Below are 18,778 nucleotides of genomic sequence, written 5' to 3'. Positions count from 1 at the left end.
ATGACTCCCATTACAGCAGTGTGAAGGTTACCTGGTGCATTTACAGGTGAATTACTACCTGAGAAGATGATTAACAGCCAACCAGGTGAATCAATGGGAAGGAAGGGAAGGGGAGGGAAGGGAAGGGAAAGATTGAGGATGGGAAGGGAGAAATGAGGGAAGGGTATGGGAAGGGTGGGTAGGAAAGAAGATAAGAGAGGAAGGGAAGGGAGAGGAAGGGAGGGGAAGGGAAGGGAAGAAGGGAGAGATGGAGAGTGGGAAGGGAGGGAATGAGGGAAGGGTATGGGATTGGTGGGTAGGAAAGAAAATAAAGGGAAGGGAGGGGAAGGGAAGGGAGGAAGGGAGGGGAAGAAGGGAGAGATGGAGAATGGGCAGGGAGGATATGATGGAAGGGTATGGGATTGGTGGGTAGGAAAGAAAATAAGGAATAAAGAGGAAGAGAGATGAAGGGAGGGGAAGGGAAGGGAAGGGGAAGGGAAGGGAGCGATGGAGAAAGAAAATAAAGGGAAGGGAGGGGAAGGGAATGGAAGGGAAGGGAGGAGAAGGGAAGGGAGGAGAAGGGAAAGGAGAGAGAGATTACGGATGGGAAGGGAGGGAATAAGGGAAGGATATGAAAACAAAAGAAGATGAAGAATAAAGAGGAAAAAAGAGGAAAGAAGAGAAAGGAAGAGAATAAGAAAAGAAGGGAGAGGGACGGAAAGGGAGAGGAAGGCAGGAAAAGAGGCGGAAGAAAGAAAGGAGAAGGGAGAGAAGGGATTAGGAAGGGAAAGATGACCGGAGGGGAAGGAAGAGAAAGAGGGAGACTGAGGAGAGAGAGGGAAAAGGGAAAGGGGAGAGAAACAGGAGGGGAAGGAAGAGAGAGAGGGAAAAGGGAAAGGGGAGAGAAACAGACGAGGGGAAGGAAGAGAGAGGGAAAAGGGAAATGAGAGAGAAACAGAGGAGGGGAAGAGAGAGAGAGAGGGAAAAGGGAGAGAGAAACAGAGGAAGAAAAAGATGAAGGAAAGGATGGAAAGGAAGGGTGATTATGAGGCAGGGAGGGAGAGGAGGAAGGGTTGACATGAGGAAACGGAATGACGCAAGGAGAGGGAGGGAGGGAGGGAGGGTGCAGCGTTGCCAAATTATCGTATTAACCACATATCGTATCTATAATTTTTATGCCTCAAACTCTCGTACCTACACAAGTAACGTGACAAAATCAAAGTTAGTGCTAAAACTATTGAATATTGATGTTTTTCGTTCTTTGTTGCCTTAGTTATCGGTCAGCAACTAAGAAAATGAAATGCGATGAGTACGATAATTTGGCAACGCTGGGAGGGAGGAAGGGTGTGCTTGGGGTGGTATGTGAGGTAATCGCGCACCTTGCTTATTACCTTTTATTGCCTCTCATACTTCACCGGCTCCTCCACACACCTGTTGCCGCACGAGCATGATTTAGCCCTCCACTAAGCCGGGTGTGTGCGTGCGAGGGGCAGGCAATGGCTGAGGAGGAGCAAGGTGAAGGCAAGGTTGGGGTCGTACGCCATAGCTACGCGTGGCCTCAGTGCTCTCCTCCGTCGCACCGGCCCCTAAGCCTGTGGTGGGAAGTAGCCCATCACCCCCGGACACACGGTCAGCGCAACGTCGTTAGTTTACCCAGTTTCCCCCCACCCATCCATCCATAAGCCTGTGGTGGGGAAGATCATCCCACCCCCGGACACACGGTCAGCGCAACGTCCGGGTTACCACAGTTTCCCCATGTAGGTTACCCATCCATCGGCGGGGTGGGGAGCACATCAACTGCGTATTCGTACCTCAGCACGCTAGTCACTGCACCACGGAGTGAAATCGATTGAAATTTAACTTCATCGATAAGAAAAAGAGTAAAATGTGTTCTCATATGCGCTTTATTTCGGAGCATTTCTGATTGTTAGAGTTGTATCGGATGTCAGATTTCTGAGATCCGCGGATGTCACACACACACACACACACACACACACACACACAGCATTTTCCGTGTCCATCTATATACCAAACACCGAAGACAACGAGAACTAATTATTTGCAATGCTCATTAATCCCAGTTTCTTCCTCACGCACACCAAAAAAAGTTAAGTTCTCAAGAAAGTCTTCAAACCAGACATCATATTTTTCTCACAATATATAGCAGGGCCACTATGGTTAAAATTTCGATCGGTAGCCTATTTTCAGACACTTGATAATTAATTCCGCCTTTCACATCAGATACTTCCAAGGCTGAAAAAGAGATCAATCGGGTTCTAATGAGTATTTTGTTTAGGATCACGGTACAGAAGAAGGGTCACACTACCAGAAAGGGTCATAAAACTACCCATGGAAATGCCCACAACTTCTACGAAAGCCTTGTCAAATGTGTGTTTCCTAGGTTCATGGTACAGAAGAAGGGTCACACTACCAGAAAGGGTCATAAAACTACCCATGGAAATGCCCACAACTCCTACGAAAGCCTTGTCAAATGTGTGTTTCCTAGGTTCATGGTACAGAGGAAGGGTCACACTACCAGAAAGGGTCATAAAACTACCCATGGAAATGCCCACAACTCCTACGAAAGCCTTGTCAAATGTGTGTTTCCTAGGTTCATGGTACAGAGGAAGGGTCACACTACCAGAAAGGGTCATAAGACTACCCATGGAAATGCCCACAACTCCTACGAAAGCCTTGTCAAATGTGTTTTTACTAGGTTAATGGTACAGAGGAAGGGTAAAAATACCAGAAAGGGTAATAAAAATACCCATGGAAATGCCCACAACTCCTACGAAAGCCTTGTCAAATGTGTGTTTCCTAGGTTCATGGTACAGAGGAAGGGTCACACTACCAGAAAGGGTCATAAGACTACCCATGGAAATGCCCACAACTCCTACGAAAGCCTTGTCAAATGTGTGTTTCCTAGGTTCATGGTACAGAGGAAGGGTCACACTACCAGAAAGGGTCATAAGACTACCCATGGAAATGCCCACAACTCCTAGGAAAGCCTTGTTAAATGTGTGTTTCCTAGGTTCATGGTACAGAGGAAGGGTCACACTACCAGAAAGGGTCATAATACTACCCATGGAAATGCCCACAACTCCTAGGAAAGCCTTGTTAAATGTGTGTTTCCTAGGTTCATGGTACAGAGGAAGGGTCACACTACCAGAAAGGGTCATAAAACTACCCATGGAAATGCCCACAACTCCTACGAAAGCCTTGTCAAATGTGTGTTTCCTAGGTTCATGGTACAGAGGAAGGGTCACACTACCAGAAAGGGTCATAAAACTACCCATGGAAATGCCCACAACTCCTAGGAAAGCCTTGTTAAATGTGTGTTTCCTAGGTTCATGGTACAGAGGAAGGGTCACACTACCAGAAAGGGTCATAAAACTACCCATGGAAATGCCCACAACTCCTAGGAAAGCCTTGTTAAATGTGTGTTTCCTAGGTTCATGGTACAGAGGAAGGGTCACACTACCAGAAAGGGTCATAAACTACCCATGGAAATGCCCACAACTCCTACGAAAGCCTTGTCAAATGTGTGTTTCCTAGGTTCATGGTACAGAGGAAGGGTCACACTACCAGAAAGGGTCATAAAACTACCCATGGAAATGCCCACAACTCCTACGAAAGCCTTGTCAAATGTGTGTTTCCTAGGTTCATGGTACAGAGGAAGGGTCACACTACCAGAAAGGGTCATAAAACTACCCATGGAAATGCCCACAACTCCTAGGAAAGCCTTGTCAAATGTGTGTTTCCTAGGTTCATGGTACAGAGGAAGGGTCACACTACCAGAAAGGGTCATAAAACTACCCATGGAAATGCCCACAACTCCTACGAAAGCCTTGTCAAGTAGGTGTGAGCTTGGTAGCAGAAATGTTAAGAAAATGACCCTGTATTCATCCTTCCCTACCTCGTATTCTACTCTACCAACTGCTCTTCTCTTGTCATATATGTCTCTATGATTCTACCAACCTCTACTTTGCTTTCCATCTCTATTTCCACTATGCATAAGCTATCATCTGTAACCTTTTCTCCATCCAGCTCCTCCTTTGAATAACACAAGACCACAACCTCTGGACTAAATGGCTGTATTACTAAACATTTTGTCGCCAAAGTTCACATATTTGACAAGGCTTTCGTAGGAGTTTTGGGTATTTCCAGAAGTAGTTTTATGACCCTGCTGGTAGTTTGACCCTTCTTCTGTACCATGAACCTAAAGAAACACTCATTACAACCCGACTGATCCCCTCTTTGACCTTTTGAAATAGTTGATGTTTTATAATACCGTGTTCTCATCCACCACAGGCTCAAGTGTCAATGTTACGGAGATGAGCACCGAGGCCACGCATAGTTGTAACAAATGCTCCCTAACTTTATACCTTTATGCCTAAATAACCCCAAATGTTTAAGTTAGTGCCACAACAAACGTTTTCTCTCTTGCAGGCGGCGTTAAGAAAGTTACGCTCTTCAAGGGGGAACAACTGTATATATGGCATGATTTATTGAGTGACTAATAAGGGTATTAATTATTACAAGCAGCAGGAATGACCTCGCCTCATGCACACGAAAGGAATGGGTGTATAACATTTTGGCATACTTCTGGTGTTTGCCCATACTCAAAGTTGCCAGATTGTCTTACTCAGCTTCTTATATTTCCCGACTTCCGACCCAAAAACTGTCTCGTGGACCCCAATAAGGATATTCACTTAAAATTATCGTTCAAATAGTTACTTCCTAATGTTTCTTGGCAATAGTTAGGCGTGAGAAACCGGTAAATACTATGGTCTGAGTACGACAATCTGGCAACGGTGCCCATACTCCCCCTCCTCACCAAAATCAGGCTAGGGAGCTTTGACACAAGGGAAAATATCCACGCGGGAATTTGACCGGCTGCCGTGAGGGTTTAATGCTTGCTGCCTGACCTGCCATCGGTGGGGTCTTTTTCCACTAAATGAGGGCTTTGTGGCCATGTGGAGAGGAGCGAGTGGCGAGCGAGGCGAGCCAAAATTAATTAGCTGGGGGGGTTCGGGGCATTGAAAAATTGACATGTATATATATACTTGTCCCCTACCAATGTATCTTTTTAGTTTCCTGGTGCTACGTCCACATGTATTAATAGTTGTATAATCACACTCTGTACTGCCTGGGGGTTGGGATGGCATGCTCCTCCCTTCTCCTTTGTTGTTTTACTTGCAACAATAAACTATCAATCAATCATCAATCCTTAGTTGTATAATCACACTCTGTACTGCCTGGGGGTCGGGATGGCATGCTCCTCCCTTCTCCTTTGTTGTTTTACTTGCAACAAATAACTATCAATCAATCAAGCAATCATTTTTTCCTCAATAACACAATCTGAAGTGCCAAGTGATGTGTGTATGAAGACTCCTCGAATGGCAAATAATCAATAAATTCGTAATGATAAACATATAACTACATCAACAATTAAGAGGGACGAGGAACAGAAGAATAGAATAAGGCAGATAAAAGGGAAAGACAAGAAGGAAAACAAGAATGAAGAAAAAAAGGCCAAACTAAGGAGAAGGAGAGAGAAGGCAGAAGGGAAGAAAAAAACAACGGAAAACAATAAAACAAATAATAAAACAAGCCCAACCATTCCTGTGATCAGTACTTCCTAGAGTTGAACACAGGGACGGGGTGGCGGACAACTCAAACACCTCCCTCCACCACCCACACACTCACACACACCCTGAGGATCCCCTGAATGAATATCTAGCACCAAAACAAGATGACACTAAATAAAAACAGAAATATTAAAGAGTACTTACCATTTTGTGACCGCGAGGGTTGAGGAGGCGAGGCAGAGGGAGGGAGGGGGAGCGGGAAGGCCCATTACACCCTTAACAGACGTCCCAGAGCTGCCTAGACGCATTTTTCTCCTTCTTTTAGGGGCTAGGGAGGCGGAGGGCAGCGTTCCTCCGCCATGGGTGTCTCCAAAGGGCACGGGGACAAGTTTCCTCCATCGCCAACCAGGGGGGAAAAATCTTGTGTTTCGCTGTGTATAAAGAACATATTATTTGTGCTGCCCACAGACCCCCACAGCGGCCCACACCCCTTCCAACCTCTGCGAAAACCCCGTGATTAGCTCATTTCAAAGTCCCAAAGCGAAAAAGTGAGGGACAACCGAGATAATGGCTAAAATACACGGTTTTAGGGTGAGTTTTAGTGCCTCAGGGTGTGTATCGGGGGTTCTAGCGGCCGTGGGGGAGCTTGACGCCGTGACCTGACTGGCTAGGAAGGAAGCCCATGCCGAGGGGTCGTGGGGCGTGACAGGTGGGGGGCGGCTATCCCTGCTGGGGGGCGTGATAATTTAGGGCAAGGCCAGGAGAAGCACAGGGGCGGGTCGGCGAGGGTCTGCGGCAGCTGGTGGCGGAGCGGCGCTACTTTCACGTCCTCCCGCGGGAGCTACGCGCCGCCCCCAGCTGGTGCCGCGCCACTCTCCCCGCCACGCCCGCACCGCCCGCACGTCACCCGCCCACGCCCGTACGACACACGTGCTTCTGGTCATCCCTAGTAATAGCTCATTGTCACCCCCACCACTTGTCATCACGCCCACCATCTCAACCTCATCTCCATCAGCTGTCATCACCACGCCCACAACCTCATCTCCATCAGCTGTCATCACCACGCCCACAACCTCATTTCCATCAGCTGTCATCACCACGCCCACAACCTCATCTCCATCAGCTGTCATCACCACGCCCACAACCTCATCTCCATCAGCTGTCATCACCACGCCCACAACCTCATCTCCATCAGCTGTCATCACCACGCCCACAACCTCATCTCCATCAGCTGTCATCACCACGCCCACAACCTCATCCCCATCAGCTGTCATCACCACGCCCACCACCTCATCTCCATCAGCTGTCATCACCACGCCCACCACCAGCTCAAACTGTCATCACCGCCACCACCACCACCTCAACCTCATCACCACTACCAGTCATCATAACCACCAACTCAAATCTCAACTGTCATCACCATCATCACCACTACCAGTCATCACCATCAACTCCAACTGTCATCATCACCAGTCATCGTCATCACCACTATCACCATCAACTCCAACTGTCATCACCAACAGTCACCTCTATCCCAACTCATCACTAGTCATCATCACCACCACACGCCCATACGCCCTCGTGCTTCTGGTCACCTCCATATAGCTGTAGTTTATTGCCACGCCCACTAACTGTCAACTCCACGATCATCACCTCAACACTGTCATCATTATCGTCTCATCACCAATGTCATCACCATCCCCAACTGTCACCATCACCACATCACTAAATCACAGTATTCCGTAATATCCGTTTTATAAGGTCAGTTTTGCTTTCGATTCTCTTAAAAATCAAACTCAACTAAATATTCAAACTACATCATTAAGCCTTTTGTCCGTATACGAGTTTATCCATACGAGTGCCAAGTCCATTAGAGAATAAGACTAACATTATATTATCACTATGCGGTACTTAACTCACAATGGGAAGGCGAATGATAAGACTAACTCAATATCATCACTGTATGGTAACTTATTTAATACTGGGAAGTTGTTATACACCATTTATCTGATAAGGGGGACATTTATATTGATTATACTTTATTATCTTATTTATGGTTTATTATTGACGCTTCCTTGGTATTCGTATTTCTTTGTGTGTGTAATAATAATTAACTCATTTTCCATTACTATTTAACATGTCTAGTTGTTTGATAATGCGGTATTTATCAACTAATGGCATGGGAAAGACTAGTTATTTACGGGTTTCATTTGTACGTAGTTTGTGTGTGTGTAAAATGGTAACTAATTTCAACTTTTTAACTTGTCTAGCTGTTTTATAATACGGTTTTTATCAACGAATGGGATGGGAAAGACTTGTTATTCACTGGTTTCATATCTGCGCAGTTAGATCTTTGTGTGTGCAAGTTCTGTAATGGTTGCTAATTTCCACTTTTTAACTGGTTTAGCTGTTTTATAATACGGTTTTTATCAACGAATGGGATGGGAAAGACTTGTTATTCACTGGTTTCATATCTGCGTAGTTAGATCTTTGTGTGTGCAAGTTCTGTAATGGTTGTTAATTTCCACTTTTTAACTTGTCTAGCTGTTTTATAATACGGTTTTTATCAACGAATGGGATGGGAAAGACTTGTTATTCACTGGTTTCATATATGCGTAGTTAGATCTTTGTGTAAGTTCTGTAATGGTAGCTAATTTCCACTTTTTAACTTGTCTAGCTGTTTTATAATTCGGTTTTTATCAACGAATGGGATGGGAAAGACTTGTTATTCACTGGTTTCATATATGCGTAGTTAGATCTTTGTGTGTGGGTTTTGTAATGGTAGCTAATTTCCACTTTTTAACTTGTCTAGCTGTTTTATAATGCGGTTTTTATCAACGAATGGGATGGGAAAGACTTGTTATTCACTGGTTTCATATATGCGCAGTTAGATCTTTGTGTGTGTGTAAAATGGTAACGAATTTCCACTTTTTTACGTCTAGCTGTTTTATAATGTGGTTTTTATCAACGAATGGGATGGGAAAGACTTGTTATTCACTGGTTTCATATATGCGTAGTTAGATCTTTGTGTGTGTAAGTTCTGTAATGGTTGCTAATTTCCACTTTTTAACTTGTCTAGCTGTTTTATAATTTGGTTTTTATCAACAAATGGGATGGGAAAGACTTGTTCTTCACTGGTTTCATATATGCGTAGTTAGATCTTTGTGTAAGTTCTGTAATGGTTGCTAATTTCCACTTTTTAACTTGTCTAGCAGTTTTATAATGCGGTTTTTATCAACGAATGGGATGGGAAAGACTTGTTCTTCACTGGTTTCATATATGCGTAGTTAGATCTTTGTGTAAGTTCTGTAATGGTAGCTAATTTCCACTGTTTAATGTCTGGTTGTTTTATAATGCGGTTTTTATCAACGAATGGGATGGAAAAGACTTGTTCTTCACTGGTTTCATATATGCGTAGTTAGATCTTTGTGTGTGCAAGTTCTGTAATGGTAGCTAATTTCCACTGTTTAATGTCTGGTTGTTTGATAGTAAGGTTTTTATCAAGAAATGGGATGGGAAAGACTTGTTCTTCACTGGTTTCATATATGCGTAGTTAGATCTTTGTGTGTGTAAGTTCTTTAATGGTAGCTAATTTCCACTGTTTAATGTCTGGTTGTTTGATAGTAAGATTTTTTATCAACGAATGGGATGGGAAAGACTTGTTATTCACTGGTTTCATCTATACGTAGTTCTATGTGTGTAACTAATTTCCACTTCTTACGTGTCTAGCTATTTTATAATGCGGTATTCTTCAGTTAATGGGATGGGAAAGACATTTAATATTCACTGACTTCTTTTGTACACATATTTATAGTTCTTTGCGATTCTAATTGATTTTTAACTTGTCCACGTATGGTTTGGTATTATAACGCGCTTGCCTTTCACATCAATTATACTTCCAAAGGCCAAAAAGGAGATCAATCGGGTTCCTATAAGTGTTTTTTGAGGTTCACGGTACAGAGGAAGGGTCAAACTACCACCAGGGTCATCAAACTACCAATGGAAATGCCCACAACCTCAATGAAAGCCTTGTCAAATGTGTGCTTGGGTGCTGAAACGTTCAAGACAGACCCAAGCACATATTTGACAAGGCTTTCGTGGGAGTTATGCGCATTTCCACGAGTAGTTTTATGATCCTGATGATAGTTTGACCCTTCTTCTGTACCGTGAACCTAAAAAAGCACTCATCAGAACCCGGTTGACCTCCTTTCTGGCCTTTAAAAATAGTTAATGTGAAGGGTGTAAGCTTCTGAGAACACGGATCGCCTCTACTTAGTAACATAGCGTCCCTAACAACCGGTTTTAAGTAATCAATGGCGTGGTTATCGATTATTTAGCAACCCGGCAACAACTCACTGCTGCTACCCACGCCGCCTCAGTCCTTCAGCGCCCCTGGTCTTGCTGTCACTCGTGTCTGTGTTAGTGTGTCTTGGTTTATTCCTTCGCGGCCACGCCCCCCTCGACCCAACCCACGAGTCTAGGGACATGCCTTGCCATTATTTTTTTCTTCTTTTTTTATATATATAGCTCAGTCCTGCCCTTTCTACCCATCCTCACACACACAAAGGACTCTATATTCCTTAGATACACCCTAGGACTCTTTTAGTATATCCTTTTAGACTCCTTACACGCATTTTACCCATCCTTACACACACACACACACACACACAAAGGACTATATCCCTCTACATTCCTTAGATACACCCTAGGACTCTTTAGTATATCCTTTTAGACTTCTTGCACACATCCTTCCCATCCACATACCCAAGGACTTGAAATTATAACTCCTTACACACCCAAGGACTCTAAAATATATCCCTCTACAAACCTTCTATACATCCTAACCATCAGTCTCACCCTTTTTCCACACAGGACAGAAAAAAAAACTACTTATAAATACATCTACACACACCCAAGGGCTCTGAAATTATATCTAGACTTCTTACACATATTCTACCCTTCCCTCCCCTCTTTTCTTTATATAACATAGAAAGCAAATATACTGCTAAATACATCCACACAAACTCTTTAGACTCCCTTCACACATACCTTACCTATCACTCCCCCATTATTATTATTTTTGCATGAGAAAGGAAAACTACAACAAAATACACAAACCCAACACCCGAAAATATACCAAATACTATCACACAACCCCCTCACCCCCCCTTTTTCCACTTAATATAGAAAAAAAAAAACTAAAAACACAAATCCAAAACACATTCTCTTTTCCTTAGACCGAAAATTAAACTCAAATAAAGACTTTCTTCTTCCAGGGTGAAAAAAGACAAGCCTAAACCATGTCTGAGGATGATTCAAGAGGCGAGGAGGAGGTGAAGGAGGAGGAGGAGGCCGAGACGGACTCTGGGGCAAAGACTGAGGAGGAGGCAGCATCTGGGGAGGGAGAAGGGGAGGGGGAGGACAAGGAGGAGGAGCAGCCCCCGCCTAAGAAGAGGGGGAGGAAGGCAGGAACAGGTGCTTCCCCTGCAGCTAAAAAACCCAAGAAGGAAAAAGGTGGGTGCTGTCTGCTTGTCTTACGCCCTCTGGCCCTGAGATGATGAAATATATAGATAGATAGATAGATAGGTGAATGGATGGATAGATAGTTGAATAGATAGAATAGAGAATGAAAACCTTAATCTCAGAAGGATGATTGATTAATAGATAGAATAGAGAATAAAATACCTTAGTCCCAAAGCATAAAAATGGACATAATATAGAAGGATAGACAAACAATAGATTAAATAGATAGTGGTCCCAATGCTTTAAAATGGACATGATATTGATGGATAGATAAATAGATAGAATAGAGAATAAAATACCTTAGTCCCAAAGCATAAAAATGGACATAATATAGATGGATAGATACAGAATAGATAGATTGAATAGATAGTCATCCCAGTGCTTTAAAATGGACTTGATATTGATTGATAGATAGATAGAATAGATAATAAAACAGCTTAGTCCCAATCCTTAACAATGGATATAAGAGATAGATAAATAAAATGGATAGATTAGATAGATAAAATAGATGAAATACCTTAGTCCCAAAGCTTAACAATGGACATGATATAGATGGATAGATAAATAGAAGATAGATATAGATAGGATAATGAAATACCTTAGACTCAAACAAATAAAAAATGGACAGAGTTACTCAGGACTTCATAGTTGTCTGGTTAAAGGTTATAATGCATGTCAGATTATCAGTTACTATCAATAATGAATGGCAAACTAAGATACCTTTTCTATGAGCCCCTAAATTAAAAGTAAACTAATTTTATCTGCAAATATATATGCAAAATTAATGACACTTGTTTTATCTGCAACTATAAACCCAGAATTGACTTGAACCTTATTTTGATGGCAATTCTAGTCTAAATTGATATTAAACCATGATTCCTTTGCATTTCCGGTGCCAAATTTAAGGGTAGACTCACTTTTTCTGCAGTTTTAGTCTACATTGATATTAAACCATGATTCCTTTGCATTTCCGGTGCCAAATTTAAGGGTAGACTCACTTTTTCTGCAGTTTTAGTCTACATTGATATTAAACCATGATTCCTTTGCATTTCCGGTGCCAAATTTAAGGGTAGACTCACTTTTTCTGCAATTTCACTCTACATTGATATTAAACCATGATTCCTTTGCATTTCTGGACCCAAATTTAATGGTAGACTCACTTTTTCTGCAATTATGGTCCCTAAATATTATTGATGGTATACCTATGTGATCTGGAGTTACAGGAAAGAAAATAATATCAACCTTTTTGTCTGCATATATACACCCAAAATTAGTTATCTAGGGTATTTCTGGTATAGGTAAAAAACACAGTAGGTCAGTTACTTTATATGTAGTTGATAGTTGTTTTATATAGCTGATAGTTCTGATAAGTTACCAAAAGTAGAGTGATGAGGACTTAGAGAACTGTGATATTGGCTAGTCTTCAAGTCCTTAGCCCTCAGCAAAATAAATGATTGGTTTAGCTTCTCTTAAAAGTTAAACTAATTATAGCTATTTAAATTATGTGACAAATGAGTTTAGGTGTCATTACACTTAGTACAACAACTGCCATTTTGTTTTATTTCATGTATTTATTTATTTTTTGTTCTGTTGTGTTTGTATAAGAAATTGAGATTGTGAGTGCTATTTACCTGTCTGAAATATATACCATTGAACTGATTGCATATTTACATGAACCAATCTTAAAACAACAACAAAAGATATATATAAAGCAACCTGTTTGCATGTTGGAAAGTATATGTGTGTACGTGTAACAAAGCAACAGTAAATGAGTATTGTTTAGATGTTTAGAATACCTGTGAAAAGTTAAGAATGAATGACTGGACAAATAAACAAGTGTGCCATGTTTCTGTGTGTCTTGCATGTGGAGAAAACTGGGAACTGGGAGTTGTTATTTGATTGCACTAGGCAGGAAGGAAGACTTTAATATCCGCCACCTATCAGTATGAAGTGTGACAGTAGTAGCCCTCTCCTTGACTCCAGAGCTGTTCCATTCATCCACCAATCTATCAGTAATGAGATAATTATCCTGGAGTACTCACCACTTCAGGCAGGCTAAGGCAAAAAGCTGGAAGATAAAATTGGATGAGGTTAACTTACTTTACCAAGCCCACATGACAGCAATGGTCCAAGGCTACTTAGTGATAATATCTGGTTATTAATAAATCAATGAAAATGCTGAAGTCTTTATAATGAGTACCAAACATTAGCTGAAATATAATAGAGGTGTTTGTAGAAGCTATCTAACTTTACCAAGCCAGTGTGACCCTAACAGTCCAAGGCTAGTTTGTGACAATTTTGGGTCAATAAATCAAATGAAAGTGCAGGAAAAAACTTGTCTAATGAATACCAAACATTACCTGAAATATAATAGAAAGGATTATACCATCTATCTACTTCTCTACTATCTCTGTGAATCTGCCAACATTACATGAATTGTAAGCTATCCAATTCCCTACAGTCTGTATTATAAAGGTATTACAGCTTATATCAGTGGTCCCTTCCTTTACTCCTAGTCTGCATAACTTTGAGGGTCGAAAATCTAAGGCCCATATTCTCAGGCACTTTGGGCTCTCAACAACTATTTCCCAAAGCCACAAAGGAGATCAGCTGGGTTCTCCCGAGTGTTTTTTGACATTCATGGTACAGAAGCCTTGGCAAACTATCACCAGGCTCGTAAAACTACCCATGGAAATACTGCGACAAACTCTACCAAAGTCTAATCAAATGTGGATGTGTGAGCCCCAAAATGTTTGAGAATATGGACCTAAATATCCCTCTACTACCCAAATATCACGTAACTGTAGCAGGCTTCTTGAAATAAAAAGATGAGCTTGCGTTCTTTTGCCAGACTGTCTTGTGTTTATGTAGCTGCTTTCTATGCCTTCCTTTTTGCTATGACTGACAACAGGTGATGGTTAGCTCTATATTCTGCCATGACTCTAAGCTCTCAAAGGGGTGGCTATGACAGGTCTGAATACCCTATACTACACTCCTGAATGCTAAAGACACATTTAAACATCATATTAGTATTTTGTCAACAGTTATGTGGCTAGTTTGGCTTATTAATTACATTCTTGGAACAGAGTTAGTTAGAAGTGTTGAATTTTCACAGTTAAGTCAACATATCACAAACTCAGTTATAAAAAGGGATATTAAAAAGAAAAGAAAAGAAAAACCAACTAACTACACTTTGAAAAACAGGTTGGAAAAGACAAATCAGCCACATTAGTGTTAGTAAAGGCTAATATGATGTTTAAAAAGTCAGGTTTAGTCTCCTCACTGACAGCAATGGTGAGCAGAGGCAGAGCAGTAGCCCATAAAAAAAAAAAAAAAGAGAAAATAAATATATATGAAGGAAACGTTATCAGTTTATTGCTATCCTTTCCTTGGTAAAAAATTCATGGTTTAAAATAATCTATAACAATCCACAATAAATATGACTAATAAGAAATGTCCAAACCTTACATACTAGAAGAAGGAGAAGGAGAGAGAGTAAAAAAGTATGAGTTGATAGCAATATGTAAATGAAATGGTGATACTGATATGGGTAGTCAGGAGGTACATCCCAGCTCCTCCACTGAAAAAGAAGAAACAATTAACTATAGTCAGTTCCATGAGAGCTGGCGAGCCTAATCCTTCAGCGGTGGACTCGGGGACTTATCGTTGCTTGGGTGATGGTACTGATTTAACCCGGTAGCAGCGGGGATCATGTTTCTTAATGGTCCCTCCAAGCGAGAAAAATGAAAAAAATCACCCCTCACATAAACCATTTCATAATATATATCAAAGCATTTGTGATCAGATTATGTATCATCTATTTTTTGGGGGTTATATCACAGCACAAATTTTGCCCGTCGCTGCAACACGGTAAAGCCACAAATTTTGCCCGTCGCTGCTACACGGTAAAGCCACAAATTTTGCCCGTCGCTGCTACACGGTAAAGCCACAAATTTGGCCCGTTGCTGCTACTGGGTTAAAGAGGTAGCAAAGAGCAAGAGATAGCAGGCTATGTCACGGCAGGTTAGATCTTGTAAACAACAGCCAATGAGCATCGCAGGGACCGTCACCCAAGCAATGATGCCCGCCAGCTCTCGTGAAACTGATTATAGCAAAAGTATGAGTTGATAGCAATAAGTAAATAAAATTGTATTATTGGTTTGGGTAGTCAAGAGGTGGATCCCAACTCCTCTGCAATAAAAAGAGACACATAATTACCTCAGCATTTAAAACTACATACATGAGGAGTCTGCAAAGGCCAGTCAGCATGCACAGGGGAGCTCTGTAAACCCACCACCACCTGTCCTCCCTATCCATGCATTCATCTAACCTATTCTTGAAGGGGTCTATTGTATTGGCACTCCTGACATGACTGCTAAGCCTGTTCCACTCATCCATCACCATAGTAAACCACCCAAATGACTGCTAAGCCTGTTCCACTCATCCATCACCATAGTAAACCACCCAAATGACTGCTAAGCCTGTTCCACTCATCCATCACCATAGTAAACCACCCAAATGACTGCTAAGCCTGTTCCACTCATCCATCACCATAGTAAACCACCCAAATGACTGCTAAGCCTGTTCCACTCATCCATCACCATAGTAAACCACCCAAATGACTGCTAAGCCTGTTCCACTCATCCACCACCATAGTAAACCACCCAAATGACTGCTAAGCCTGTTCCACTCATCCACCACCATAGTAAACCACCCAAATGACTGCTAAGCCTGTTCCACTCATCCACCACCATAGTAAACCACCCAAATGACTGCTAAGCCTGTTCCACTCATCCACCACCATAGTAAACCACCCAAATGACTGCTAAGCCTGTTCCACTCATCCACCACCATAGTACACCAAGTCCTGCCTATGTCTATGGAATCTGAATAAAATTAGGGACAACACAGGCAAAATGACCATAGAGTTAGGTTAGGGTGACTCAAACTGGTATAAATCTTAGCAAATGATATATATAGCCTTGGTTGTATGTAAGTAAGAATTAGGGATAACATAGGAAATTATGACTATAGGTTGGTTAGGGTACTCAGACTGGTGTGAATTTAGCTAATGATATAGCCTTGATTATATGTATGTAAAAATTAAGGACAATGTAGGTAATTAGGACCCATTAGTTAGGTTACATTGACTCAAACTGACACAAATTTAGCTAACCACTCACACAGCCTCTTGATTAATGTGTGAAAATAAATAAAATAAATAAAATAAAAATCAGCACCCCCTCCTTATGGCACTCAAAACATATATTCAGCATACCACTCTTGATTGATGTGTAAAGAATAAGTAAATAGAAAACATCAGCACCCCCTTCTATGTCACTCTTTTGATCAGGGGCCGAGGGAGCCACACCCAAGAAGAAGCGCAAGGCAGTGAAGAAGCTACACCCCAAGACGATAGACATGGTGGTGGAGGCCATCGACAACCTGGCGGAGAAACGCGGCTCCTCGGTCCAGGCCATCAAGGCGTACATCCTTCAGAACTTCAAGACGGTGTCCACGGGAAAGATTAAGTCCATGCTGCGCCGCTCCCTCTCCATGGGCCTCCAGCAGAGCATCCTGTCGCGACCCAAGGGCCAGGCCGAAACGCAGGTGAGCCATGGAGACAAGTAGTGATGTGTGGAAGGAATGATAGGAGAAAAATAAGAAAGGGACATGAAGAAGAGGAGGAAAGGAAGTAATGTGTGGAAGGAAGGGTAGGATGAAAAGTACTAGAGTGGGTGTGAGCGTTTATGATAGGTGATGTAGGAAGGGCAGGGTAAGGGAGGGAAGAAAGGCCCATGGAGACGAGGAAAAAAGGGAGTGCTGTGTTGAAGAGTGGGAGTGAGAGGTAGTTAAGGGTGTGAGGAAGAAAGGGTAGGGTAAGAAAAAGAAGGGTGAAGAAGGGGCACCAGGGAATGAAATGTGAGTGAAAAAAAGTTAGGCAATGATAATGGATAATCTACGGACCGAGGAAAGAGAAGGATGCGTAACAAAACAGAATAAGAGTAGTAGAGTAGGACGAGAGACACCAAGTGACAAATGCAATGATAAAACATCTAGCTTAACGAGAGGAGAAACGACACACACTTCCATTAACGAGAGGAATTCATGCACCTTTCGTATCTGTCGGCAGGCGATGAGTGGGCGTTACCTGCTTGGGAAGGCCGCAAAGATGGAGGATGAGGACGAGGTGATGCCCAAGCAGTCCAAGCGTGCGCAGGAAGCCAAGAAGTCCGCCACGCTGAAGAAGAAGAAGAAGGGCGGAAGGAAGCCCAAGAAGTCGTCGCCCAAGAAGCCCGTCGCCCGCAAGGTGTCCACGCCCAAGGTCGGCCGTCCTGCAAAGAAGACCAAGCGCGGCAGAAAATGAAGGGTGGCGAGGGCTGGGGCTTAGGGTCTAGGGATGAGATGGGAGATATTATAGTTAGAGAGAAGTATTTTATTTGAATGTTTTTATATTTTTATTGACGTTTCATATTCCAGCTCATTATACGTATCATCTCCCATTATCCTGCAGCTTCGCAGTGCATCTCATTAGGTCTCACTATGGGCACACACACACACACACACACACACCTCATCTTCACTGTTCACTTCTCAATATTAGTGTTGTAGTTTGTCACCTGATGGCCACCACAACATACTCTGGGTCTTGAGGTAATCAGTGTTTAGCTAGTCATGGTTTTCAAGAAGCAGCTAATAAGGCAAGAATGAACTGTGGAGATGAGGCTGTACATTAGTTAGGTGGAAGTCCTATTCAGAAACACCAGCATCATGTGCTTTATTGCTGTAGCTTTCAGTTGTGATATAGTCAAATTCATATTCATAAGGTTCTTTTACAGAATAAAACTTTTGTTATACAATTTTTTTTCCTTACTCCATGCATTCATTCATTCATTTATGAAGAACATGTGGTTTACACTCACTGGGATGCTGTGTGGCTGCCGGGGCCTCGGCCTGTCCTGCCCTGAGTGGCTCCGCTGCCCCTGTGGCACACAACTCACTCATCTTGATGAACTCATCCCTGCAGCCTGCTGGCCTCACGGCTTGGGGACACACACACTTCTCAGCCATCTTCACCGTGCTGGCCACACCAGGGGCTACATGAGCATGATGCTACAGCAAACAATGCAGAAGAACTTCACTTTATTGGTTTGCATTCATATAATAAAATCTGATGAGTGAGGTGTGCCATGTCCAAGGTGCTCGCTACTGTCTGTCTGATATGTTGGGCACCTTGTCTGTATTGTCTGTTTGCTTCTGCGGCTTCACGGGGAAAATGCACATGAATGATTCAAAAACAAACTAGGGAACACCTGTACAAAAAGGAAACAAATGCACATACAGCCTATAGAGCACACTCCCCTGTGGTGGTGGCAGCAGTAATGAACACTGCCTGCAGCATAACTGAGGGAGTGCCTTGCACAGACCATGTGCGCAAATATATGCACAGACCTGAGAGCCACATTGTGGCCCTTGATAATACAGCAGCCAGTGTGGCTGGGAGGGCAGTCCTAGCAGTGTGCACCATCACTATCACAGACCCAGGCCTCACGCCTCTACAAATGCACATATGATGAACACATCCTTTGGTGAGGTTCCTTTTAATGCTGAATACCGGTTTCAGTGACCACATTCCTTGCTTACTGGAAGACCAAGTAACACACAGTAATACCCGCGGTTGCTCC

At 42.6% G+C, this 18,778-nt stretch overlaps 1 protein-coding gene across 1 annotated transcript; it reads left to right on the top strand.

Annotated features, from left to right (window-relative positions):
- Positions 1-6,377: 6,377 nt before the first annotated feature.
- On the top strand, positions 6,378-17,953 carry LOC126986307 (sperm-specific H1/protamine-like protein type 2). The gene is made up of 4 exons (XM_050842286.1): positions 6,378-6,489; positions 10,847-11,084; positions 16,447-16,703; positions 17,227-17,953. The coding sequence occupies exons 2-4, from the start codon at positions 10,871-10,873 to the stop codon at positions 17,458-17,460; spliced, it is 705 nt and encodes a 234-aa protein (XP_050698243.1). The 5' UTR covers positions 6,378-6,489; positions 10,847-10,870; the 3' UTR covers positions 17,461-17,953.
- The last annotated feature ends 825 nt before the right edge of the window (positions 17,954-18,778 follow it).

This window comes from Eriocheir sinensis, chromosome 61, assembly GCF_024679095.1.
Source record: "Eriocheir sinensis breed Jianghai 21 chromosome 61, ASM2467909v1, whole genome shotgun sequence".
NCBI lineage: Eukaryota > Metazoa > Arthropoda > Malacostraca > Decapoda > Varunidae > Eriocheir > Eriocheir sinensis.
This window is presented reverse-complemented; position numbering and strand designations above follow the sequence as displayed.

Excerpts from the sequence above, each read along its gene's own strand:
- LOC126986307 (XM_050842286.1), top strand. The coding sequence starts at position 10,871 with ATGTCTGAGGATGATTCAAGAGGCGAGGAGGAGGTGAAGGAGGAGGAG. Across the intron at positions 11,085-16,446 it reads AAAACCCAAGAAGGAAAAAG|GGGCCGAGGGAGCCACACCC; the intron begins GTGGGTGCTGTC and ends TCTTTTGATCAG. Across the intron at positions 16,704-17,226 it reads AGGGCCAGGCCGAAACGCAG|GCGATGAGTGGGCGTTACCT; the intron begins GTGAGCCATGGA and ends ATCTGTCGGCAG.